A 25,508-nucleotide genomic window follows, 5' to 3' on the forward strand; every position below is an offset into this window, starting at 1 on the left:
TCCTTCCACCGTCTTCATGAAGTCCGGGGGCCCAGTCTCACTGTCTCCGTTTTTCAGAAGGCAGTCAGTTCAGGGAAGCTGAGCGCCTTCCCCAGGGCACCCAGTCAGCCGGAGCAGAATTCAGATCACAACTCCCGACAGCTGAGAACGCCGCACAGGATCTGCCCTCCACACGACCATGCCTGAGCCATTCCCTCCTTTCCATTTTAACAGGGGCTCGGGTTGGGCAGAAACGACCCAGCTGAGGGGAGGAGCAGTGTGGGGGGACACGGGGGACAGCTCCACCTGTCGCTGCTGCCCAGCAGGCTGGAGACACGGAACGGCCCCTCCCCTTGGGCCCCGTCCCCCATGCCATAGTTCTCATCCATTGTCATCGTACTGTCTCAGCACTGCTATATTTAAGACAGTGCAGTCTCCGGGATCGCATTCTTCTCCCAGTGCCCGCCGAGCCGAGGGCAAGAAGAGAACAAGGACCCTCTCGGCTCCCGGAATCTTCTCCCCAGAGACTCCTAAGTGGGCACACTGCTTCTGTGAGTCACCCCCGGAAATCAGGGCTGGGGAGGGATGCCTCCTAAGAGTCAGCTACTGGAGAGTGATATCTGTGGGTGCGTGTGTGTGTGTGTGTGTGTGCGCGTGTGTGTGTTTGTGTGTATGTGTGTTGTGTGTTGTGAAAGGAGCCTGGGAAATTTGTGCTGAGGCAGCACCCGAGTGAAAATGGGAGGGGATTCCAGAAACCCCTGCCCCATCCCACTGTTCTGTGTGGCCCTGGGTCTTCTGAGAGTTGAGCTGTCTGTGATGTGAAAGTTGCAAAAAAAAAAAAAAAAGAGTGGGGGCTGCCCTGGGAACTGGAGTCTTTGCTGCGATGGAGCAGCGATAAGCGGGAGCCAGGCTAAGCTGGCAAGTTCCACGAACTTAGAGCGGAGCTGGCTGAGCCCGGCTTGGCCAACCCCACAGGCAGGGAAAGAGAGCGAGTCCTCGCATCCCAAATCTTAGAGCTGGAAGGGATTTCATCCAGTGCCTGGCAGGAAACCGAGGCCCAGACGGGAAAGGAGTTGCCTCAGCTCATGATTGGCAAGGGCAGGATTCGGCCTCGCGGAAGCTGGTGGAGCCCCTGGCTAAGAACACGTCCTGGCCTGTGCCGCCCGCCGCCCGCAGGATGTGTCTCTGCTCCCGGCCACCCCCCGCCCCCAACGCAGCTTCCCTGCCGGCAGTTCTCGGAGGGATCTTGGCTCAACTGCTGTGCATTTCTCTTTCCCTCGTGAAGAAGGGGAGAGGCCTCCTCGGCAGATGGAGGCTTGGGAGGAAAGCAGAGGGGAATCGGGAAGGCTACGCAGTGGGACCTCTGGCCCAGATTTTTGCACCCCAAGAGAGAGAAGCAGGGGCAGTTTCCCCTCCACGCAAGCACACACAGTGTTCTGGGAAGAGGCACCCTGGTCCTTCGGGAAAGAGCAGGGAGGCCTCAAACTTGTCCCTGCTTAATCCCACGCATCAGTCAGTGCTTTAAAAAGAATTGGTGGCTCATCCACTAAAGCCAGGGGTCTGATTGCCAGAGGCCCTGAGGTCAGGGACGAGTGCCAGGCCCCTGCCTGCTGTGCTAATCGGGAACAGAGCATCCAGAGGAAGGGAGCCAGTGGCTGGTGCCAGGGAATGTTAACTCTCAGCCACTGGAGCCAGGGCCATCGTGTCCCAGGAAAGCTGGGGCAGAGTGGGGGTCCTCACTCCACCTAGGGTGGTACCCAGCAGCTCTCCTCCTGGGCCATGAGGAAGAAAGAGCAGAATGAGCAGGGCTAGCCACTTCTTTTGGTGCAGAGAGAACTTCTTCCAACGGGAGGGAGTGATACGAAGCCAAAGAGGGCGACTGTCCCATTATGTCATTTGAGATGATTAGCAGGAGCCCAGGGAGCTTTAGGGGCAGCCCTTGGTCCCAGCTAACCCTGCAGCCATCCATTCTGTTTTTCCTGATGCCCACAACTGCAGACATCCAAAAGGAGCAAACTTCTAGGAAGTAGAAGGGGTAAAAGCCCACTAAGACTGACCCTCCACAGCCCGAGCCCCAGACACCCCCATCACATGCCCCTTCCAGGCCAAGGACTCTCCAATAAAGCCAGTGGGCTCACCTTCCATGTCATGGACTTAGAGAAATGGTCACCTGGATGCTGTGTTCACATCCAGGCAGAAGATAGCCTACACGTGCACACACACATACACACACACATACACACACACACACACACACACACACACACACTGCCACCTCCAGCAGGCCCCTCAAGAGAGGCAGGGGCCAGACAGAGCTGACCCCACAGAAACTGACAGGAGCAGGCCAAGGCAGGCAGTCATCCCTCTTCTGTTTCCATCCCCATGCCTGGGCAAGAACCCTCCCATGCCAGAAGCCTGCAGACCAGAATTCCCACCTGGAGGAGGTGTGAAAGCCATTCCAGGGATTCCAGCTTTAGCATCAGAGGGGCCCTCAGAGACCCAGCAGTGACTGAAGCCCGGATATGAGAAAACTTAGTGCAAAAACCCACAGCCAGCGGGCGCACGGGCCTCCCATACCCCTCGTTTGCCTCTCCGTATCCGTGGATCCACTTCCTGAGCCTCCCCTGGGTCAACGTGATCCAGCCCCACTGGGCACCATCAGGGGCCTAGACCTGAGTCTCGGGAATGCAAAGGAGATGTGTACATTGCAATCCCCTTATAAGGAGAAAGGCCCTGTGGCCCACCGTGTCTCCAGCCTCGGCCACGGCCTGGCCTTGAGTGGACATATGACATAGAGGTCAGAAGGGCTAGGGGTTGGGCTAGGGATTGGCTGCCAATCATGGCCCCACCACCATGCTGGGTGACCTTGGGCAAGTACTGCCCCTGTTCACCAGTCAAATGGGATAATAATGGTGCTGTCCTCATTTGGGTTATTGCAGGGACTGGGGATAATGCATTTGAAAACTAACATGGGCCTGGCACATAGTAAGTTCTCACTATTGTTACTTTTAATTCACTTACAATATTGTTGAACAGTCAAGATGCACAGATACAAAATAATTACATAGAGAAGGCATTGTCTGAATCAATGCTAAATTGTGGAGTGCTAGAAAATAAGTACAAAAGAAATTAGAAAAGGGAAAATTCTAGGTGGCCTGTAGTTTTTCAGCAAGGCTTCTTAGAAAAATAATGCTAATGTCTAACACTTATGTTGTATTTACGAAGCCCCAAGCACTCATCTAACCTTCACAACTACCCTGGGAGGTTGGAAGACCCATTTTACAGATGAGGAAACCAAGTCATGAGTCTTTCCCAAGGTTACACACTTGAAAGCTGGGATAAGGAGCTGGGATCACACCCTGTGGGCTGGACTCAGAGTCTCTGTGCTAATTAGCATGCCCTCAGTTGGGGTTTGAAGCATGACTAGAGCTAAGCAGGCCAGGAGGAGGGGAAGGGTGTGCCGGGAGAGGAAACCAGCGTGGGCAAAGGCTCAGAGGTAGGACTGAGCATGGCCGGTGCAGGAAGAATGGGGACGCCTGCCCGTCCTGAGTCATAGACACAGCCGTGGACATCACAGTTTCACTCACTCATCGTCTGGGGAGCTGAGGCCCATAGAAGGGAAAACCTTGCCCCAGATCATACAGTGAGACAAAGGCTGGGCTGCAGCTGGAAGCAGCTGGAAGCAGCTAGAAGCCAGGGCCCTGCTCCCTAACGTGGGGCTCTGCTCACTCAGCTGGGGAGCACGCGGGGTGGAGGAGAAGCCAGGCTCAGAGCCCAAAGCCTGCCTCTGTCACCTTGGGCAGGTCCCTCTCCCTCTCAGACCTCAGTTTCCCTGTCTGTCCACTACAGAGAGGACACCCCCACCCCCCATCCTGCCAGCCTCCTAGAGATGCTGGGAAGACTGCATGGGAGGGGATAGGTGGGCACCTGGTGGAATGACTGTGGACCTTGGCCTTGACAGGTTGTTGCTCTCGTAGCCATGACTCTGCCGCACAGCTTGGGAGGTGCGGGGGACCCCCGGCCCCCCCAGGCCATGGAGGTCCACAGGCTGGAGCACCGGCAGGAGGAGGAGCAGAAGGAGGAGCGGCAGCACAGCCTGCGGATGGGCTCCTCGGTGCGGAGGCGGACCTTCCGCAGCAGGTGGGAGCCGCAGGGTCCCCGCCCAGCCACCGCCCTGCCCCCAGGACCCCCGGGCTGAGGGGGGAGGCCCAGCCTAGCCCTCTGGAGGCTCCAACCTGATGGGAGGAGGGACATCCCTGCTTTCTGAACCCCCTGTCTGAGGGGGGAGACACAATCGGCTCTCTGGAGATCCCCATGTGATGGAAGAGGCACAGCCCTGTCCTCTGGAAACCCTGTTTGAGGAGGGAAGCACATTCAGGGTTGGGGGGATGCAGCCTTGCTTTCTGAGACCCCAGTATGAGGAGGGAGGCACAGCCCTGCCTGCTGGTGTCCTGAGGCTGAGGTGGGCAGATGCAGCCCTAATCTCAGGGAGCCCCCAGCCAATCCTGCAGGAGCCATTCACTCCCCTCCTTCTGGGAGCAGCGAAGAAGAGCATGAGTTCAGCGCCGCGGACTACGCCCTGGCAGCAGCCCTGGCTCTGACGGCCTCCTCTGAGCTGTCTTGGTAAGTCAGAGGAGCTTCCCAGGGAGCCGTGGCTGAGGAGGGGCCATCCTGTCCAGTCCCCGGCTTCCCTGCTGGCCTTTCACCCCGAGTGTAAAGAACCTGCCCCAAATCCCACATCTAGAATAAGGGTCTAGACAGGAGTTTAAGCCCAGGGCTACCTGCCCGCAAAGCCCACACGCCACCCTCTGGAAGGGTGCACGTGTCATAGCGGGGGACTGTCCCCAAGGAAGAGGGTAGGGGCCCACTTCACCAACAGACTTCCGGGCTTCACATGGTGGAGGAGGGGGCTAGGAATGGGATAGAAGGAGCAAGTAAACTAGGCCTCAGTTTCCCTCGAGGCCAGAGACTGAGGAGGCCTCTGAGTGAGCCGGCGTGGAGAGGCAGCGTCCAGCTTGAGGCAGGGCCCTGGGCTAGGAGGCTTGGGTGGTGGTCCTGGCTGACCTGAAGCAAGTTGCTGAGCCTCAGTCCCTGCCCTATAAAATAGGGACACTAAGGCCTGGCCACTTGGCTATCGTGAAAACAAGACGAACAAAGGTTTGTGAAAGAGCCTTGAAAACAATGAAAACAGTCAACTATTTATTAAGCACCGACTGCAAGCAGGGCCCTTCCAGGCTGTTTTGGAGGCAAGGGAAGATGCGAAGTCATGCATGTCCTCCAAAAGTTTAAAGCATCCTGGCACTGCTGGGCATGGGGAATGGAATTGGCCAGGATGCCCCAGGCCCCCCCATCCCTGCCTGAGCCCCGATGGCCTCTGTCACGGCAGGGAAGCCCAGCTGAGACGTCAGACCTCTGCTGTGGAGCTGGAGGAGAGAGGGCAGAAGCGGGTGGGCTTCGGCAATGACTGGGAGAGGACCGAGATCGCCTTCCTGCAGACCCACCGGCTGCTGCGCCAGAGGCGGGACTGGAAAATGCTGAGGCGGCGGGTAAGGGGGTGGGCTGTGGAGCCCCAGGGCCTGGGACCTGTGACGCACCACTTGCTGCCATCCTCGCCCCCTTCCCAAGAGGCGGGACGTCCAGGGCAGAGTCCAGGCTTTGGGTTTGCATCTGATGCCCCTACACTCCAGCAGCGTGAGCCTGGGCAAGCACTTCCCTGGTCCTGAGCCTCAGTGCTCTCATCTGTAAAATAGGGCTGGGCGCGGTGGTTCATGCCTGTAATCCCAGCACTTTGGCGGCCGAGGTGGGTGGATCACCTGAGGCCAGGAGTTCGAGACCAGCCTGGCTAACATTGTGAAACCCTGTCTCTACTAAAAATATAGCCGTGTCTGCAATCCCAGCTACTTGGGAGGCTGAGGCAGGAGAATTGCTTGAACCTAAGAGGTAGAGGTTGCAGTGAACCAAGATCACACCACTGCACTCTAGCCTGGGCTACAGAGTGAGACTCCATCTCAAAATTTAAAAATAAAAATAAAATAAAATAGACGTTATTGTAACAATTCTGTGCTGAGGTGGGATTTAAATGAGCCTGGGTTTGGAAAGTGACTTTCCCGCTGCCTAGAACACAGAAGCCCCTCAGGAAATGCTAGTCCTGATGAGTATCAGGATTTGAGCCACTCTCCAAACCCCCCCAGCTCCCACTGACGCAGACTTTCTCAGTGCCATGTCTTTCACCCCCACAACCCCACAGTGGGCGGGGGATTTTCTTATCATCCCCATTTTGCCGATAAGGACACCGAGGACCTGCCCATGGTCCCCCAGCTAGTCAATACCTTGACCCTAGGCCAGCTGGCTCGAAAGCCCATGCCCTGCCCACAGTGCCACCCTGCTCAGCTGGTGGAGGGGACCGGGAACTCCAGCCCATGTGGGTCTAACTACAGAGTCTGGGTGTCAGTGGGGAGGTAACGGCAAAGATGGCAGAGAAGTGGTCCCTGGCTCACAGTGTCATACGCCTCCTCCTGCCTCCAGACAGAGGAGAAGGTCCAGGAGGCCAAGGAGCTGAGGGAGCTGTGCTCTGGCCGTGGGCCCTGGTTCTGGATCCCTCTTCGCTCCCACGCCGTCTGGGAGCACACCACGGTCCTGCTGACCTGCACTGTCCAGGCCTCGCCACCACCCCAGGTCACCTGGTAAGCCGCTGGGGCAGGAGGGGGCTCTGGGCCTCTGGGGTCACAAGTGAGCTCCTCACATCCAATACTTCTGCCGGGACTTCTTGCTGCAGACACGTGAACCCTGAGCTCTGTCCACCCACCAAATAGAGCAGCTGCTGGGGAACCAGGCCTGGGTTATTTTTTTTAGAGGCAGGGTCTCACTCAGGCTGGAGTGTGCAGTGGAGTAATCATAGCTCACTGCAGTCTTGACTCCTGGGCTCAAGTGATCCTCCCATCTCAGCCTCCCAAGTAGCTGGGACCACAGGCATAAGCCACCACGCCCAGCTTAGGCCTGGGTTATTCTTAGCTGCCCCGCAGCCAGCCTGGGGCTGAAAGACTGGGCCCCTGGGGAGCCAGCCCTCATAAAAATATGATTCTGGTCTCATGAGAAGGCAGGTACTGCAAGCTGGGCGTCTCCAGGGTTGAGGATGATGGTGAGAGGTGGGACAGGGGCCAAGGGGCAGGGAGGAGGTGGGTGGGGCAGGGAGAAGATGGGAAGGGAAGGGCCTACGGAGAAGGAGCTCACACCTGGAGCAGGAGTCTTGTGTTCCCAGTGTTGCTTTCTTTCTCTCTACTCACTCAGTGTGAGGTCTCAGCCGTGCCTCTTAAACTCCCTGGTCCTGACTCCATTTCCTATTCTGAAGAATGGATTGAAGACCTCCTGTCCAGCTTGTATGTGATGAGAATTTAATGCCACAACAACATGGAAACCTCAGGACTGGAAGAGGGCTGGGAAAGCAGGAGATGCCATTCCTGGGAGGGGAACCATGGCGGAATCCCAGAGGCTAGGCCTCGCCTGGGGCGGGGCAGGGGCAGGGGTCTCCTGCACAGGCACAGATTGGGGTGGGCATGCCGCGGCCCAGGTCTCAGTCTCACCACAGAAGGAGACGTGTCATTCACGTGGCTAAGCTACTCTTTCCTGAGTTCCCCCTGGGTCTAAGGCCCATTGTCCAGTACCCTGGGGGTTGAGGAAGGGCTTTCAACAAATATTTACTGAGAGCGTCATCTGTCCCAGGACCTGACTGAGGCACTGGGGCACAGAAATAACCAAACAAGCCCAGGCCCACGTCCAGCACTTTGGGAAGCCAAGGAGGGAGGACCACTTGAACCCAGGAGTTTGAGAACATCCTGGGCAGCTGGCGAGACCCCATCTCTACAAGAAATTTAAAAATTAGCTGGGCATGTGGCCTGCACCTGTAGTCCCAGCTACTTGGGAAACCCTCTCTCTACTAAAAATAAAAAAATTAGCTGGGTGTGGTGGCAGGTGCCTGTAATCCCAGCTACTTGGGAGGCTGAGACAGGAGAATCACTTGAACCCGGGAGATGGAGGTTGCAGTGAGCCGAGATTGCGCCACTGCACTTCAGCCTGGGTGACAGAACAGGACTCTGTCTCAAGAAAAAAAAAAAGAAAAGAAATAATCAGACACAATCTCACCTTCAAGGAACTAACTCTTAGCCCAGAAAAGAAACATCAACGCACAAAGAAGTATATTCACGGGTGATATTTGAGATCAAAGAGTCTGGGTGAAAAGGAAGAAGGAGCTACCTCAGCCCATAGAATCCAGGAAGGTATCTCAGAAGAGGTTGCCTATGAGCCAGATCTTGACAGGGAACAGCCTATGGTCTAGCAGGAGAGAGAACAGAGGCATAAATGATGGAAAACACAAAGGAAAACAGCAGCCTCTTACAGTTGAATCCACGTTACACTGACCCGAAACCTCACTCGCATTTGAGCATCAGGGCCCTTCATGAGATAGGAACTATTACGCCCATTTCACAGGTAAGGATATCAAGACTCAGAGAGGTAGTGTGACTTATCTAAGGTCACACAGCCAATGTGAGCCAGGATTCAAACTCAGGTCTCCTGCCTCTAAGCCCATAACTCTTTCTGCTGGCCTAGAGAATGGGAGAGTGATTATTACTGCTGTGGGATAATTAAGGAATCAGAGAGACGGAGGGGTTGAAGAGGAATTATTTAATTATTTAGGTGCACCAACCCAGTCGAATTAACATCCAAAGGACTGAGCCCCAAACAAAGAGTCAAGCTACCTTTTAAGCATTTTGTGGGGCGGGGGGAGATCTGTGCAGGGGAAGGCATATTACAGAAGCGTGAAACAAAGACAGTTATTCAATTAAGACATACATTACATCATTTCTTACTTTTCAGGGAAAAACATGTTTTATGACTTGAGTTTATCTGCCTAGTGACCTCGCAGCTGCACAGCCAGAGAAACAGGGTCTTCACAATGCCTGGGAAAGGGAGACAGAAGGCTCACTAGCCACAGAAAAACAGGCAGTTAATTTTTAAAGGACTTCAGCTCTTTCTCTTCCTCATGGGAAGTTGGGTTTTCTTACAAACAACTGAGTTTTTGCTTACACATTCTTTAATTTCTTTTAATTCCTGTTCCATTACAAGCATTACTTTCCTTAAAGCATATATAATTTTTCAGAAGTCAGAGAAATAGTCACTCAGGCCAGGAGCAATCAAGAAAGGCATCTTGAGGGAGCTGGCCTCAGGGCTGTTCATTGCCAGCTGGCATTTATTCCAAAAGTATGCCAAGTACCTTGCTGGGCACTGGGATGCTGTGGGGACTGGGCGGTCCCGGCATGCAAGTTGCTGGTGCCACTAGGAGGAACTGCTCCTGGCACTGGCCAGGCCAAGTGGAGGTTAGCAACTCAGCTGTCCTCCCCGCAGCCAAGCTCTGCTCAGCCCTGGCACTGAGGACCACATCGAAGGCATTCTTGGAAGCCTCTTGGGAGTTGTTTCTACCCCTGCCAACGAGGTTGCCACAACAAGGAACTGAGCATTCCTGACAAGTGGCAGAAGCCAAGGCCAGGTCCACCTCCAGCCTCGGCAACTCAGGTGGCCCCTGGCACTCCTGGCTTGGGGGATCTGGTTTTCCATCATCAATCACATCAGGCAGGGCCACATGTTGCCCCAGGACTGACCTCCAGAGGTTCTGTCCAGCCCCAGGGCTAGAGGAATATTCCAGCTCACCCGGCGTATTAGGCAAGTCTATTCATTCAATGATTATCATTATTATTATTATTATTATTTAGAAATAAGGCCTCACTCTGTCGCCAGGCTGGAGTGCAGTGGTGCAATCACAGCTCACTGCAGCCTCAACTTCCTGGGCTCAAGCGGTCCTCCTACCTCAGCCTCCCAAGTAGCTGGGACCACAGTCATGTGCCACCAGACCTGGCTAACTTTTCAATTTTTTTGTAGACAGAGTCTCACTATGTTGCCCAGGCTGTCTCGAACTCCTGGCCTCAAGTAGTCCTCCCATCTCAGTCTCCCAAAGCTCTGGAAATACAGGCATGAGCCACTATGCCTGGTCTTATTTTCTTTTTTTAAAGCAATCTTTTTTTTTTTTTTTTAAAGATGGAGTCTCATTCTGTTGCCCAGTCTGGAGTGCAGTGGCGCAATCTCGGTTCACTGAAGCCTCCGCCTCCCGGGTTCAAGCAATTCTCCTGCCTCAGCCTCCAAAGTAGCTTGGATTACAGGCACCCACCACCACACCCAGCTAAATCCTTTTGTGTATTTTTCGTAGAGATGGGGTTTCACCATTTTGTCCAGGCTAGTCTGGAACTCCTGACTTCAAGTGATCCGCCCGCCTCGGCCTCCCTAAAACATTCTTAAAAAGTAAAATCGAGCACCAAAATATGTGAGGCCAAAAAAAAGATTTAGATAAATAACAGAAATCTCATTCCTTTTGAGGTCCTTACAGAGCTAAACCCTGCCCAGGCCCCTCACCTCCCCTGTCCCAGTCAAGCTTGTTTTGTCACTGGCTGCCACTTCGGGTGGTCCTTTGCTTGTGCCTTCAAGGGCCTGAGTGCACAGGCGGACACTGAGGCCCAGAGAGAGGGAGGGGTGAGCGTTGAGGTCTCCGGCTGTCTTGGCCATGCCAGAGCCGCAGCAGCTGCTTTTTCCAGGAAAAGCAAAGCTGGCCAGGCTGAGGTCTGGAATCTTCCTGACAGGTGTGTGGTAGGAGACCTAACCCTGGCCCTCAGGCCTGGAGAGCTGGAGAGATTGGGCACCCAGATTAGGCATCACCCTCCCTGCAGGAGGTTTAGCCGAGCTCCTTTCAGGAGGGGGCCAGGCTGGGGGCTGCATTGTGGATCGTGGGTGTAGCTGTGTTTGGTTGCCCTGGAGACAAACAGGGCACGGGTGAGGCCAGGTCCAGGGAAGGAAGCAGGCTGAGGCTGGGGTGCCCTCTCTCTGGGAGGCCTCCTCTTCAACCTCAGCCACCCACCCAGGACAGAGAGAAGCATCATCCCATGAGACTCCATTCCATGGCCTCAGGGACACAGAGGCCCAGAGAGGGGTATGGAATTGCCTAAGGTCACACAGCAAGCTGTGTCAAAATCCAGGCCTCTTAAGTGTCACTCACCCTCACTCCTCAGCCCCTACTCCTTAGGCCTCCAGGACCCCAGGCCACCCCACTGTCCTGTCCACACAGCAGGGGGAACAAGACCCAAGTTCACAGAAAATGAGGGCAGCATCCAGGGCAGGGCGATTGCGTGACTACTCTTGGGAATCACCAGAGGACATTAAGAAAAACAATTTTTTTTTTTGAGACAGGGTCTTGCTCTATCACCCAGGCTGGAGTACAGTGGCACAATCATGGTTCACTACAGCCTCAAACTCCTGGCCTCAAGCAGTCCTCCTGCCTCAGCCTCCTGAATAGCTAGGATGACAGGCACACCCCACCACACCCAGCTAATTATTTTAAAGAATATTTTGTAAAGATGGGGTCTTGCTATGTTGCCCAGGCTGATCTTAAACTCCTGGCCTCAAGCAGTCCTCCAGCCTTGGCCTCCCAAAGTGTTGGGATTACAGGCATGAGCCACCGCATCCAACCTCACCAGGGGATTTTCAAAACACTGATCCCAGGGTCTCACCCCCCGAAATTCTGATTTAATTGATTTGGGATGCAGCCCGGACCTGGAGTTTCGTTTTGTTTTTAATGGCTTAAATAAGCTAGAAGCTTGTTTTCTTCCATCTAAATGTCTGGATGCAGACGGCACAGGCCTGCTGTATGGACTCCCCAGGGACTGAGCTTCTCCAGATCACTGCTGGAGGAGCAGCCCTGAGCTTTGGGGTGTGAGACAGCCGGCGGCACCTCCCTGTTCCTGCCAAGGACAGAGGAACCGAGGATGTGAAATGGGACAAAGGGTGTCATCAGGAGCAGCCACATGACTCTTGTCTCCGCTTGCTGTTGACAATACTAAGTCATATGGCCACATCAAGCAGAAAGAGAGGCAAGGAGATACGTCATATATTGGGTGGCCCATGGGTAAATTCTATTTCCCCCTGAGAATGGCTACTGGAGAATAATTAGCAGTTTCCAATGCAAATTCCCACAGCCTTATGTTCAGAAACTGGGCATGGAGATTTCTGAAAGCTCCTCCGGCTATTGTAATGAGAGCCAAAATGCAGAAAAGCCATCCTCGGGGGTTGGGAAGAGCGTCAGGGGTCTGGGGTTCCTTCCTTGGCAAGCCCCTTCGGAGGGAAGGGAAAAGCTGGGGCCTGGTCCTAGGGTACCCCTGGGGATGGCTTGGTAGGGAGAGGGGCAGCTGCCCCTAATTACAGGCTCCCTCTTCTCTGCCCCCAGAAGGGAAACAAACCCTTGGGCACCTGCGGTGTGTGGGCACAGGGGAAAGGCTTTATAAGCCCATCCCATTTAATTGTCACAGCAGCCCTGTGAGGCCAGTGTTCTCGTACCCCCATTTCACAAGTCAGGACAACTGAGGCTCAGAGTGGCATAAGTGCTGCTCCAATTGCACAGGCAAGTAAGCAACACAAAACTGCAACTGGAGGCCAGGCGCAGTGGTTCACGCCTATAATCTCAGCACTTTGGGAGGCTGAGGCGGGCAGATCACCGGAGGTCAGGAGTTCGAGACCAGCCTAGCCAACATGGGGAAACTCCGTCTCTACTAAAAATACAAAAATTAGCCGGGCGTGATGGAAGGCGTCTGTAATCCCAACTACGCAGGAGACTGAGGCAGGGAGAACTGCTTGAACCCGAGAGGCGGAGGTTGCAGTGAGCTGAGGTTGTACCACTACGCTCCAGCCTAGGCAACAAAGCAAAACTCCGTCTCAACAAAACAAAACAAAACAAAAACCTGCGGCTGAAATCCCCATCCGAGAACCTCCAGACCCCTCCCGCTTGGAACCACACTGCCTGACACGGAGCGCTGTGTCTCCACAGGTACAAAAATGACACACGGATTGATCCCCGCCTCTTTCCTGCCGGAAAATACCGAATCACCAACAACTACGGGCTGCTGTCCCTGGAGATTAGGAGGTAAGACTGGGGACCTGGAGAGACCCATGACCCCAGGCCCTGCCACCGCCGAGGCCAGAGCACGATCCCAAACCCTTCCTCGGAGCTGCGGCCCAAGTTCACCTTCTTCAGAAGTCTCTGGGGTGCTGGTCAAAATACCGATTCCTGGGACAGGACAGACCCTCCCTCGACCCCCAGAGATTCAGATTAAGCAGGTCTGGAACGGAGCCCAGGAATTGATATTTAACACACAAACCCACCATGTGATTCCGATGCCTCAAGATACACAGTGAGAAATTTGGACTCAGAGGCTGGCCATGAGGACTGGACGCTGAACTAGGCATGCTGGGAAGGCTCCTTGTGGGGGAGAGAAAATACCATAATACGCACCCATATGCACCTGTGCACGCACATATACACACATGCACATACCCAGTGCTCACACATATGCTTGTGTACACAAACATACACATGTGAGGGGAAGCAGTGACATGGGAGAGAGTTCAGCCTTTCAGGAGATGGTGAGTCCTAAGCATGGTTTTGAGGGAAGAGGCAGGGCGCATGCGGGGAGGCCACATGGGAATAGAAGAGTGCAGTCCTCCCCAAGGCCTGTGTCACTCATCATTCATATCAGCTGCCACACACTGAGTTCCTCCCAGGTGCCAGGCCCTGTGCTAGGTGCTTTTCACATACGATCCATAATCCCTGCCACCATGCTTGAGGGAAGCACCCCGTGTCGCAGGTGATGAAACAGGCTCAGAAAGTTAAGGGTCTCGTACAGCTACTATGTGGCAGGGCCTGCTGTGAGCCATTTCCCTCTATCTGGGTTGTTTCCCAACCACCAAACCCTCCACCTCAACCAACCCAGGCCTCAGAGACACAAAGATAAGCAGAACACTCATCTTCCCCTTCAGAAGTGGGGAGACATAAATATCTGACCATATAAGGGAGGTGCCCCAGGGACTCCACAGTCGAGGAAGGTGCGCAGGCCCAGGGGGACCTCCAGGGGCAGGTGGGACTGGCCCTGGAAGCAAGAGGGGTTCCTGCGCTGAGTGACCACGGGCAAAAAGGAAGCACCAAGGGGCCTCTGCTTGCTAATGGGGCCAGAGGTGCCACATCCTACCACCTCCTCTCTGTCACCAGGGTGCCCCTGGGATGGAGATGGCCCAGGCTTTCACCAGGAATGTGACAGGGTTGGCCTGGTTGGTGGTGAGACTCACACCTGAGACTGGGAACACCTGGGTGTCTGGCCCAGTTCTACTCAGATTGCAGCCTGCCTTGACCAAGTTTGTCTGCTGCTCTCTGAGAAAGGAGGAGGCTCCTGCTCCAGGATTCTTGTTTGAAGCTGAGTTGAATTCCATTTGCTCTGTGACTCTGGGAAAGTCACTTAACCTCTCTGATCCTCCACAGTCAGCAGTAACTGCAATGCGGCATGTCATATTTTCAAAGCACTTTCTCCTGAGATGGTTTAGGTGGTGTCGTGTCCCCAGTTTTTCAGAGGACACTGAAGCATGGAAAGGTGCAGTGGGCAACCTGAAAACACACAGCTTTTCAGAGATAGTGACCAAAGTCTCTTCCTGGCACCGTGAGGCTTTCCTTAGTTCCAGCCTTTCCCACCCACACAGGGGACTTGTGTTTCCCATGGAGCCCAGCAGTCTTGGGAGGAACTTCTCCCTCTCTCCTTTCCAGATGCACCACTGAGGACTCAGCCACTTACACTGTGCGAGTGAAGAACGCCTACGGCCAGGCCTCCTCCTTCGCCAAAGTCCTCGTCCGCAGTAAGTCCTCCCATCCCCAACAGGCAGTCTGGGCCACAGCAAACCCAAGCTGGGCAGACAAGGACATGGGTCTGCGTGAAACCTGAGGAAGGGCCATTGGCACAAGGCTGTTCAGCCTGGTACTGGCTGATGGTGGAAGGCGAGTGAGGCAGGATCACCTGTCCCTGTGGGTTGGTGTCAAGAGCAACTGGGAGATGGGAAGGGAACTGTCCTCTCCTGAGTCTTCACTGTGTGCCAGACACCCTTGATAGTACCTGATTCCATCCTGAGCCAGCCGGTGGCAGGGCTGGGACTTGAACTCAGCTCTCTTTGCAGAGTCATCACTGGCATGGTGGGCACCTTTGTGTGAACTGAGTGGATGAATTAGCGAAAGGGGCCCCTTTTCTGCAGGCAGGTGCAGCTCCCACTCCAGGGCACATGGCTTGGCAAATGGCAAACAGACTGAATTTTAGCCCCAAGTTGCTCTCTCAGGGGATACGTTTGCACAGGGCACAACCTACACAGCTGTTCACGGCGAACCCACCTGCCCGCCATGTCAAAGAGCATGCTTGGCCCACCGGATTGCGCTTGGGTTGGGATCCATCTCAGGGCCTCTGGGAGGGTGGTCTGGCCCCACAACCCTGCTGAGGGGTCCTCAGGGGCAAAGACCAAACCCCAGCAACTCCCCACCTGACCCCCACTGCCCCATGTGGGTTCTGATGCACATTTTCCAGTTGGGCTTGGGCCCCTCCTGGAGGTCACCCCCTGGGCATCTGAAATTACAGCATAAAGCAGGGAGACACTCAGGAGTCAGCCAGACCCGAGTTCACATCCTGGCTCTGCCACCGACTGGCTGTGTAAATCTGGGAAGCCACCTCACTTCTCTGAGCCTCTATTTCCTCATCTGTGAAAGGGAGAATCCTACAATCCTACCACCTCTCTCAGATGCCCAAATTGATTAAATGAGATGATACGTATAAGCCTTGGCATGTGGTACCCACTCCCATGACCGGGGCAGGGCGCTGCCCAAGGGGATCACACCTTTGGGCCCAGAAGAATGCCGTGCCCTGAGTTCCAGGACCCCCGGGAGAGAGAAGCCCACATGTGCACACATATACACACACACACACGCACTCATACACACACTCCTAAGGCAGCTGTCTTGGGCAGTAGACAGGTGGATCCCAGCCCACCCTCCCTGCCTCTCATCAGACCTTGTTAAACTGTCCTGCACAGCCCTCTCCACCCACTGTCCTGTTCCCTAAATAGCTCTTAGGAGGCAGATCCTGCTGCCAGGCCAAGCTCTTATGCAGAAATTCGAGCTGTCCCCATAGGCTGTGCCCAGAGTCAAGCCCAAGGTCAGGGACTGGGGCCCTGCCTCCCTCTGCCCACCCATCCTTCCCACCGCTCCTTCCAGATCCCTGTCCCTCTCTCTGTCAAGGCTGGCAACCCCAGGGTCCACCAGGCTTGCTCTTGGCCCCAGACTCCAGCCAACCCCCCTGCTTCTCCTACTCCACTCACCGCCACTACCACCCTCTTCTCTGCTCTCTTCTCTGTAGCAACTTGGGTGATTTTAGTGACCTGGGGGACAGAAGCCCTGAGTTTCCATCCTGACCCTTCCACTGACCTGTGTGATCTCGGGCAGCCTCCTGCCCTTCTCTGGACCTTGCTCAGGAAGAGCCTTCCAGGGACCAGTGTCATGTCATAGCTTCAGGCTGCTGGGCTGTTGTCTGGATGGCTGTGCCTCAGTTTTCTCATCTGTTTGAGAGGATAATAATAGTACCAACTGACAGGGCTGTTGTGAAGATAGAATGAGTCAATGTGTTTATGTGTTTAATTGGCTCATTCGATCCTCACAGCATGGGGCGAGCACTGTGTGAGTGAGAGCTGCTGTTACTATTCTCTGGTGGTCTGTGGCAACAGTACCTTGGATTTCACCCTTCAGCCCCTGGACGCCTCTCAGTGCTGCCCCTCCCCCACCACTCTTCCTGATCCCACCAGAAATCCCCGCGTCTCTGACCGGGCTTGACCTCTGTGAAGACAGTGCATAATCCTGGGGGCAAGTTTGGGTAGGGAAAGGAAACCAGCACGTATTGAGAACCCGCCTTGTGTCAGGCTATGGCTGGGGGCTTGATTCACGTGAACGCGCTTGTTCCTTGCTCCAGGTAGGAATTACTGTCCCATTTTACTGCTGAAGAAAGTGAGGCACAGAGAGGTGAAAGAACTTTCCCAAAGCCACAAGGGGAAGCCACCAACAGACCAGGACTCGAACTCATATCCAAAGCCCATGTCCCCAAAATAGCTTAGGAATGTGGGGTCTGAACCTTCTGCAACTCTGTTTGCCTTTGGTTTTCAGCTTACCTGGGGAAGGATGCTGGCTTCGATTCAGAGATCTTCAAAAGTAAGTCGGCTGCGGGAGAACGGGACCTAGGATTCTTTGTTCAGGCTTTGCTCCCCCACCCCCACGGTCCCTGTTTAGAATAGAGTAATCCCCTGCCCATAAAAGGATGTCCACCGGGGTTTGTGTATGAGCTGGTAACACCTGCACCTGACTTCTAAAGGCCGCAGGGTACCCCAGAGCTGTCCCCAGCTGCTGAGCTGTCCTCTGACCAAAACTGGGTTCGAAAGGCAAAGCCAGAAAAACCAATGAACAATGAACTTGGCCTTAGGATGTTTGCTCTTTGGCTTCTCTGGCCCCTACCTAGATAAGTCTCTTCCCCTCCTACCCCAAGGCCAGGTCCCCTTCTCCCAGTCAAGACCCAGAAGAGAGGGGATGCCCCAGAAAAATCCTCACTCCTAAGTCCCAGGCCAGGCTGGCTGCCTCAAAAACTTCTGCCCCAAATTTCATTCCCACCCCAGGATTGATGTTTGGCCCCAGCGTGGAATTCACCTCGGTGCTGAAGCCAGTCTTTGCTCGTGAGAAGGAACCCTTCTCCCTGTCATGCTTGTTTTCGGAAGATGTGTTAGATGCTGAGAGTATCCAGTGGTTCCGAGACGGTGAGGACCCCCAGTCCTGGCCCCCAGCCTCCAGAGCTAGCCCCTCCAAAGCTCAACTCAGAGCCAGAGAGGACCCCTAGCGGACAGACTCTCCCCAACCAGTACCAACTGAGCTAAAGTGCTGAAGAGGCAGAAGAGAGCGGGAGTACAGCCAGATGTGGTCAGACCATGCCGCCCCATAAATGGCCACCAAGCATCTGTGGGGTGCCAGGCCCTGGGTTGGGGCTGGGGCGAAGGGTAGGGGCAGATATGCATGAGCCCAGGGGGCTATGTCCACCTGGGAGAAGGGAGGAAGCCATCAGCACAATTGTAGCCGCTGGCACTGACCAGGCACCTGCTCAGCCGTTTGCATGCTTCATTACCTCCCTAAGAGTGAGTGAGGGAGGCCAGGCGTGGTGGCTCACACCTGTAATCCTAGCACTCTGGGAGGCTGAGGCAGATGGATCACTTGAGGTCAAGAGTTCAGGCCTGGCCTACATGGCGAAACTCCATCTCTACTAAAAATACAAAAAATTAGCCTGGCATGGTGGTGGGCACCTGTAATCCTAGCTAGTCGGGAGGCTGAGGCAGGAGAATCCCTTGAACTCGGGAGGCGGAGGTTGCAGTGAGCCGAGATGGCGCCATTGCACTCCAGCCTGGGGGACAAGAGCAAGACTCCATCTCAAATAAATAAATAAATAAATAAATAAATAAAGTGAGTGAGGGCACTCAAAGCAATGGGAACAGAGCCCCAAGGTCAGGAGGCAGGAGGGCACCACAAGCGCTCAGGGCAGGCTGCAACAGTGGCGTCAGGCTTTTCAGAGTCAGGGTGGTGGTGCAGATAAACAGTTGCTGACCCGTGGGCTGGGAGGTCCCTGGGGATGTCTCAGGCGAGGCCTGGAGAAGCCTGGTCAGGGCCAAGGCAGGAAGACGTGGCCCAGTGAGGGAGGAGGAGGACGGCTGGACCTCCTACCCAATCCATGACCAGGCCTATAGCCTAAGGACCCAGAGTACAGTGCCCCTCCGGCACCCCCAGCTCTGAGCCCAGGGATGCTGCACCTGCTGGGAGCAGGGAGTATGGGAGCCATCAGGATCCCTGACAGCTGCAATAACAAGGCTGAGACGTTTTCCCAAACCTGTAGATCTTCCAGAATGGAGGTGCTGACTGGAGGGCGGAGCCTTCGCATGGGGCAAAGAGAAGAGCTGACCCCACAGTGTCCTCAGGGCAGGGCCTGCCCCTGAGCCCCGGACTCCCTTTCTGAATCCCCATCCACCTCCTAAGCTCCCATCCCGTGAGCCCTCACTCCCTTCCCTGACCCCTAACCCCTCGACAAGTCCTCCAACCGCCTCACCGAGGTCTCAGCTCTCTCAATGAGACCCAGGCCCTTTACTGAGCTTCCAGCCCCCGAAACGGGCCCTCCTTCTTTCAGTCCCCTGACCCCATACAGGGACCCATCTCTCTTGCTCCTACTTCCTCAGAGAACCTACAACTCCTCACGTTGTCACCAGCTATGTCCCTAAACCCTCACTCCCTCATTGAGCCCCAGCCCCGCACTGGCCCTCCCCTACTCCCCAAGCCCTCTGCAAAGGAGAGTTCCCCACTGCCTTGGCAAAGCCCTGGAGGCCACCACCCCCACCTGAGGCCTGAACTGAGCCTCACCAGCCTCTCTCTCTGCCCAGCCAGGGTCTCCAGACCCCCCGATTTCCGTGGTTCCCAGGTGAGACCAGGACCTCCCACAAACTCAATGGCCCCCCGCTTCCCCTCCACAGGGAGGCTACTGAGGTCCTCGCGACGTCGGAAGGTCCTCTACGCAGACCGCCAGGCATCCCTGAAGGTGTCCTGCACCTACAAGGAGGACGAGGGGCTCTACATGGTCCGGGTGCCCTCACCCTTCGGACCCCGGGAACAGAGCACCTATGTGCTTGTGAGAGGTGAAGGCATGGGTGGGCGCAGAGTGGCGGCAGGAGCCCAGAGACCGGGGCTCTGCCCCTCGTTTGCTGTGGAACCTTAGGCAAGGGCCCTGCTCTCTTGGGGCCTCAATTTCTCTGCCATAAAATGAGGGCTTTGGGTTGGGGTCTCCAAGACTCCCCATGGCATCCTATGACCCTCCAAAGGGACGTGGCCCGGGAGTTAGCCTGGCTGGAGCCAGGGAGGCGGGGAGCTGAGTATGGGGCTGGAGTGATTCTGGCCACTGCTTAGGGCCTGGGTTCGCATCCTGGCTTTGTCACTTCACCAGCTGGGTGACCTTGGGCAGGTCACTTACCTCCATGAGACTCAGTTTCCCCATCCAAAGAGGGGAAGGCTGCTCTGGGCTAGAATTAATTATTCCACTTGTTCAGGTACTTGGTGTAAAATGGGCCTCCAAGAAATGGTACTGTCACCCTTCCCTCAGATACTGCTATGGGGGTGGGGGACTAATATTCAGGCCCCAGTCCTCAAGATCAAAACTGAGCCACTGGAGGATGGATGAGAAGGGGATGCTAGGTGGGAGTGGGAAGGGCTTGTCACCAAATGGCCACTGACTAGAAGGGCCTCCCTCTCACCCGCGGGTTTCAGATGCCGAGGCCGAGAACCCCGGGGCCCCAGGCTCTCCGCTGAACGTCCGATGCCTGGATGTGAACAGAGACTGCCTCATCCTGACCTGGGCCCCGCCCAGTGACACCCGGGGCAACCCCATCACTGCCTACTCCATTGAGTGGTGAGTCGGCCTCGTGAGTGGCAGAGGCCCTAGGGGTAGAATTCTGTCTGGTTGTGGGAGCCACAGGAAGGAGGAGGCCCCATGTCTGACCTCAGAGAACCCCCACACCCCCGCTCCTTAGAACAGGACAGGAGACAGGCTGTGCTGTGTCATTTAGGGGCAATGGAGAGGCATCCACACCTCCGAGTCTTTGTCATGCTGATAACTGGAATTCTACGCTGGAGTCGGCCACTGCCCTGTGGACCCTCTAGAGCTGACCCGGAGGGGCAAAACAGGGAGTGCTTGAACCCTAAGCACAGTGAATTCGTGGGCTAGTTTCCTTCCTGAATGACAGAGAGAGATGGAATAGCACTGACCGCAAGGGAGGAGGCAAACAGGTAGAGAGGCCAGAACCTCCGGCCTTTTTCCAGTGTGGCCGGCTCTGAAGGCCCAGCTTGAGAAAATAACTAATGCTGCCAGGGACAGGCTCATGACCGTGCTAAGGGCATGCCTCATCTCTTTGCATCCTTACAACGACCCCTCTCTAAAGGGGAGGGGGACTGTCTAATGCCCTCTTCTATGGATGGGGAAACCAAAGTATGTGGGGAGATGACTTTGCTCAAAGACACATTTGTCATTAGTGGTAGAGACAAGACTTGGACCCACACGTGACGACTGCCTCAACCAGCTGGTAACAATAAGGGTAACGTGCACTGTTGTACTGCCTGGGACAATGAATGGTACCAAGAGGGTACAGAGAGCCCAGGCTTGGTAGGTCAACCTGGAATGCACACCAACTTAGGGAGGGGACAAGCTCAGGTGAATCCTAACTGTGTGACCTTGGGCAGGTCTTGTCACTCTCTGAGCCACAGATCCTCTATGTGTGCAGTGAAGGTGACAACACGTGCCCCCTAGGACTGCCAGGGAGATAAAACAAGGGCTGGGTGTGGAGGGCACAGCACAGTCACAGGCTCACAATGATGCCCCGTGAAAGGCACTGCTGCTGGTCAGTGTCAGGGATGGTGAAAAGGTCTCCCAGGGGCCCGAGGTTGGAGCCAGGCTCTTCCATTGGAGAGAAGAACTTTCATTGGCAGAGGTGAGCTGGGCAGGCTCCCCCGGTCAGAGAAAGGCCCTTGTAGAGGCTCACATTGGGAAGGCGTGCATTGTGGGCAGGGGCTGAAAGGGGGGCCTGTCTCCAACAGGTGCCAGGGTGACTCTGGGGAATGGATCCCCTGCCATGAGGCCCCTGGAGGGACTTGTCGGTGCCCAATCCAAGGCCTCGTCGAAGGTCAGAGCTATCGGTTCCGGGTGAGAGCCATCAGCAGGGCAGGCAGCAGCGTCCCCTCCAAGGCCTCAGAGTTGGTTGTCATGGGCGACCATGATGCAGCTCGGAGGAAGACAGGTGGGTACAGAGGTCCTAAGCGACTTTCTAGAACATCAGTCAGGGAACCCTCAGGACTATCTCACACAGGAGACAATCCAGCCCTCAGGAGCCCCGAGTCTGATGGAGGAAGCACAGCCCAGCCCTTAGTAAACACTAGTCTGATGAAGGAGACAAAAGCCAGCCCTCGAGAACTTCCAGTCTGATGGAAGAGGCACAGTCCGGTCCTTAGGAACCCCTAGCCTGAGAAGGAAGATACAGCTGGTCTAATGGGAGAAACCAAACCTGTCCATGGGAGAGACCAGTCTGAGGGAGCACCCTACCCCAGCACCTGTCAGATGTCCTTAAGCTCAAGTGTGGGGACACGGCCCTCTCAGCCCTCGGGAGCCACGCTGACTTGGGTGTGCTAGAAGCTCCACCGTGGCAGGGTGCCCGGCCCCAGGCAGTTCCCTCCTCCTCCTCTGTCTCCACTTGTCCCAAGCGAAAGAGCATCTACCAGGGCCTGAGAGCAGCAGGGCTCCACTTGGGACTCCTGAGAAGGCTGAGGCCAGAGGGCATCTGTCTGAGGTTGCACAGCAAGGGCTGCAAGGCCAGGACTGAGATGGGGCAGGACGCAGAGCCTGGTGTGGGGTAGGCCCTGGCCTGACTCCTCCTGTCCCACCCCCCACCCTCCCACACTCCGTTCTCATCCTAGAGATCCCCTTTGATCTGGGCAACAAGATCACCATCAGCACAGACGATTTTGAAGGTATGCGGGATCCTCCCACACACTGGGCCTCCTGTATAGTTCTCGAAACTCTGGGACGTGAGCTGGCAAAGAGGCAGAAGCTGTCCCTGTGCAGGGTGTGGGGGATGAGGGCAGGCGGGGCCTAGTTGGAGGCAGCCAGAGTGCTGGGGTCACTGTGGCCCATCTGGCTGCGGCCCTCCTGGAGGAGGGAACACATTGGGAAAAGTCCTGGCCAGAGCAGGGAGAGACCTGGCTTCTGGCCTCGGCTCTGCCCAGCATTGCTGAGTGACCTGGAGCCAATTACTGCCCCACTCTTGGGGATGAGTGGGGGTGTAGTTCCCTCCTCCATGGAATGAGGCACTGAGATTAGGGGGTCTCTGAGGGTCCACCCATCTCGGCCCCGGGTGACTCTGATTCCAGATACTGTGACCATCCCCTCACCGCCGACCAATGTCCGTGCCAGCGAGATCCGAGAGGCCTACGTGGTTCTGGCCTGGGAGGAGCCGAGCCCCCGGGGCCGAGCGCCACTGACGTACTCCCTGGAGAAGGTAGGGGACCCCGAGGCCCCAGCCCCAGGCCAGCCTGAGAAACAGATGTGCTGTGGGACCCTGGGCAGTGTCCCCTGGGGAGGCCGTCAGAGAATAAAAGAGAATCCCCTGGCTGGAAGGGCCCAGGCATGGCTCTACACAGAGGCATGGGGATGGACTGAATAGCCTTTTGCAGCTACCTCTAGCCCTGGGAGGCCAGTCACTGCTGGTCATTCCTGAGGCTGTTCATGGAAATACACAAAATATAAGGCACAGACAACAATGACAATACGATCCACCACTTCCTGGGTACCTCCCTGCCCCCCAAGTCGGCTGGCATCAGACCACACATTGGGGCCAAGCACTTCTTCTTGGTGGGACTATGTTGGGAGGGAAACGAGGCTAGTACCCCCCAGCCAGGGACAGGCACCAGCAGCACTTGTGGAGCCTACAGAGTGATGAGCACTAGGAGGTGGCTCTCTCTGGGGACCGAGTGGGGGCAGGGGAGACCTCAGCGCGGATGAGGCAGGTCTTGTGGAGTGTCCTTCACAGTGGAGGGGAGGCAGTATGGCGGAGTAGAAGACAGCATATGATGTCAAGATCTATTCAAATCCTGCCTTCTGCTGTGTGATCCTGAGTGAGTGTCCTAGCTTCTCTGAGCCTCAGTTTCCTCCAGCATAGAATAGAGACCCTGCCCTGTGAAGATGAAATAAAACACAGCCCACAGCCAGAGCCAGCAACCCCCGGGATCTGTCAGTGCTTCCCAAGGAGGTGTTCTGGACTATCTCCCTGAAGTCAGAGACTAAGTTGATCTTCTCATTACTTTCTGTGCCCAGCACAATGCCTGGCACACACTAGGTGGACAGAAAATGTTTAGGGAATAAATGAATTTAAAATGTCCAGGGAGGAATCTCTGGCTCTGGTTATCCAAACGGGCCTCTCTTTTCACACTCATGGGTAATCCTTTTTCTCCGACCTGGGAGAGCTGTAGATAACTGAGGATTTGTTTTGCGAGGCGGTAGTGTATCATGGTGAAGATGCTGGTGTCAGACTGCTTGGGTTCAAATTCTATCTCTGCTACTTACCAGCTGTGTGACCTTGGGCAAGTTACTTAGTTTCTCTGTGCCTCTGTTCCTTCTTCCATAAAATGATAATAATCATACGCAGCTTGTAGGGTTAACGTGAGGATCAAATTAATTAGCGCATATAAAGACTTAGAATGGAGCCTGGCACACGGTAGGAATTCAGCAGTGTTCATGGTTTCTTATGGCAATTTCTCGTCCTACCTGGTCTAGGCCACTGACAGCCAGATGGGCTTGTGGGGGGAAGACCACAGAGGAGGGAGTCAGTGGGTCCCCTGGTGCCTCTAGGTCTTAACTCTCTTGCCCAGACTCAGCAGAAGGGGTCTCTGGGTACCTCACTCATCTGCATCACCCTGGGCTCTCCACCCTCCATCTGCCCAGAGACTCGGGGTTTCTGTCTGCCTTCTGGGTCCCTGACGCTGTGGAGAGTAAACAGGTTTGCAGCCACCCACACCTGAGTGAAGTTAAATACCATATCCACCGGTCATTAGATGCAGGACTTTTGGCCAAGTTACCGAAACTCTCTGAACCTGACTTTCCTCATCGGCAGAGAAATTAACACCTTCCCTGCAGGGTTATTGTGAGAATTCATTCATTTGTTCATTCGTTTGTCCCAGAAACATAGATGGAGCACCTGCCACGTGCCAGTCCTGTTCTTGGCCCTGGGGACACAGTAGTCGGGGAAGGGGGTGCTGATGATAAATGGGGTAAATCAGTAGAATACTAAGCACAGTAGTGAGTGGTAGGCGCTAAGGAGAAAGACATCGGGAGGGGAACTTGAAGTGTGGGGAGAGGAGCTGCTGACATTTTTAGGTGGAGTGGCTGGGACAGCCTCCCCACTCCCCAGGAAGGTGGAGTTTTAATAAAGGCCTACAGGAAGCCAGCCAAGAGATTTCTGGGGGAAGAACATTCCAGGCTGAGGGACCAGCAAGTGCAAAGGTCCAGAGGTGGGACTTGGACCCTCAGGGAACAGCAGAGAGACTAAGGGCAGAGGGAACGGTGGCCAGACAGGCTGAGCGGTCAGGCCATGGGGAAGCTTTTGCTCTGAGGGAGATGCGGGGCTTGGGAGGGTTCTGGGCAGACAGGGACCTGGTCTGACCCGTGCTATAAAAGGATCCCCCTGATGGCCATTTGAGACAAGACGGAAGGGGGTTATAGGTAGAAATGGAGGGGAGATCAGTCAAGAGGCCATTCAGATCATTCAGGCACAGGGTGCTGGCAGCCTGCATTAAGGTTATGGTGGGGAGCGTGAGGGTGATAAGACATGGCTGGGTTCTGGGTAAATTTTGAAGGGTGAGCCAACTGGGTTCATTGATGGAGCACATTTAGGGCATGAGACAAAGAGAGGAAGAGCCAAGGGTGGCTCCAGGGGTTTCACCCGAGGGACTGGAAGGATGGGGGCCACCAATG

General features: G+C 55.4%; 1 protein-coding gene across 1 annotated transcript in view; it reads left to right on the forward strand.

Annotated features, from left to right (window-relative positions):
* Nucleotides 1-425: 425 nt before the first annotated feature.
* MYOM3 (myomesin 3) overlaps nucleotides 426-25,508 on the forward strand; it is a 56,300-nt gene continuing 31,217 nt past the window's right edge. Inside the window, exons 1-14 of the mRNA XM_055260930.1 lie at nucleotides 426-530; nucleotides 3,941-4,119; nucleotides 4,522-4,602; nucleotides 5,366-5,525; nucleotides 6,505-6,662; nucleotides 12,896-12,991; nucleotides 14,660-14,748; nucleotides 17,084-17,128; nucleotides 17,587-17,724; nucleotides 19,474-19,635; nucleotides 20,261-20,402; nucleotides 21,584-21,783; nucleotides 22,457-22,510; nucleotides 22,910-23,037. Coding sequence (XP_055116905.1) covers nucleotides 3,959-4,119; nucleotides 4,522-4,602; nucleotides 5,366-5,525; nucleotides 6,505-6,662; nucleotides 12,896-12,991; nucleotides 14,660-14,748; nucleotides 17,084-17,128; nucleotides 17,587-17,724; nucleotides 19,474-19,635; nucleotides 20,261-20,402; nucleotides 21,584-21,783; nucleotides 22,457-22,510; nucleotides 22,910-23,037 — 1,614 coding nt within the window. The 5' untranslated portion in view covers nucleotides 426-530; nucleotides 3,941-3,958. The remainder of the gene's footprint in view (nucleotides 531-3,940; nucleotides 4,120-4,521; nucleotides 4,603-5,365; nucleotides 5,526-6,504; nucleotides 6,663-12,895; nucleotides 12,992-14,659; nucleotides 14,749-17,083; nucleotides 17,129-17,586; nucleotides 17,725-19,473; nucleotides 19,636-20,260; nucleotides 20,403-21,583; nucleotides 21,784-22,456; nucleotides 22,511-22,909; nucleotides 23,038-25,508) is intronic.

The sequence above is a fragment of the Symphalangus syndactylus genome, chromosome 22 (genome assembly GCF_028878055.3).
Source record: "Symphalangus syndactylus isolate Jambi chromosome 22, NHGRI_mSymSyn1-v2.1_pri, whole genome shotgun sequence".
Lineage (NCBI taxonomy): Eukaryota > Metazoa > Chordata > Mammalia > Primates > Hylobatidae > Symphalangus > Symphalangus syndactylus.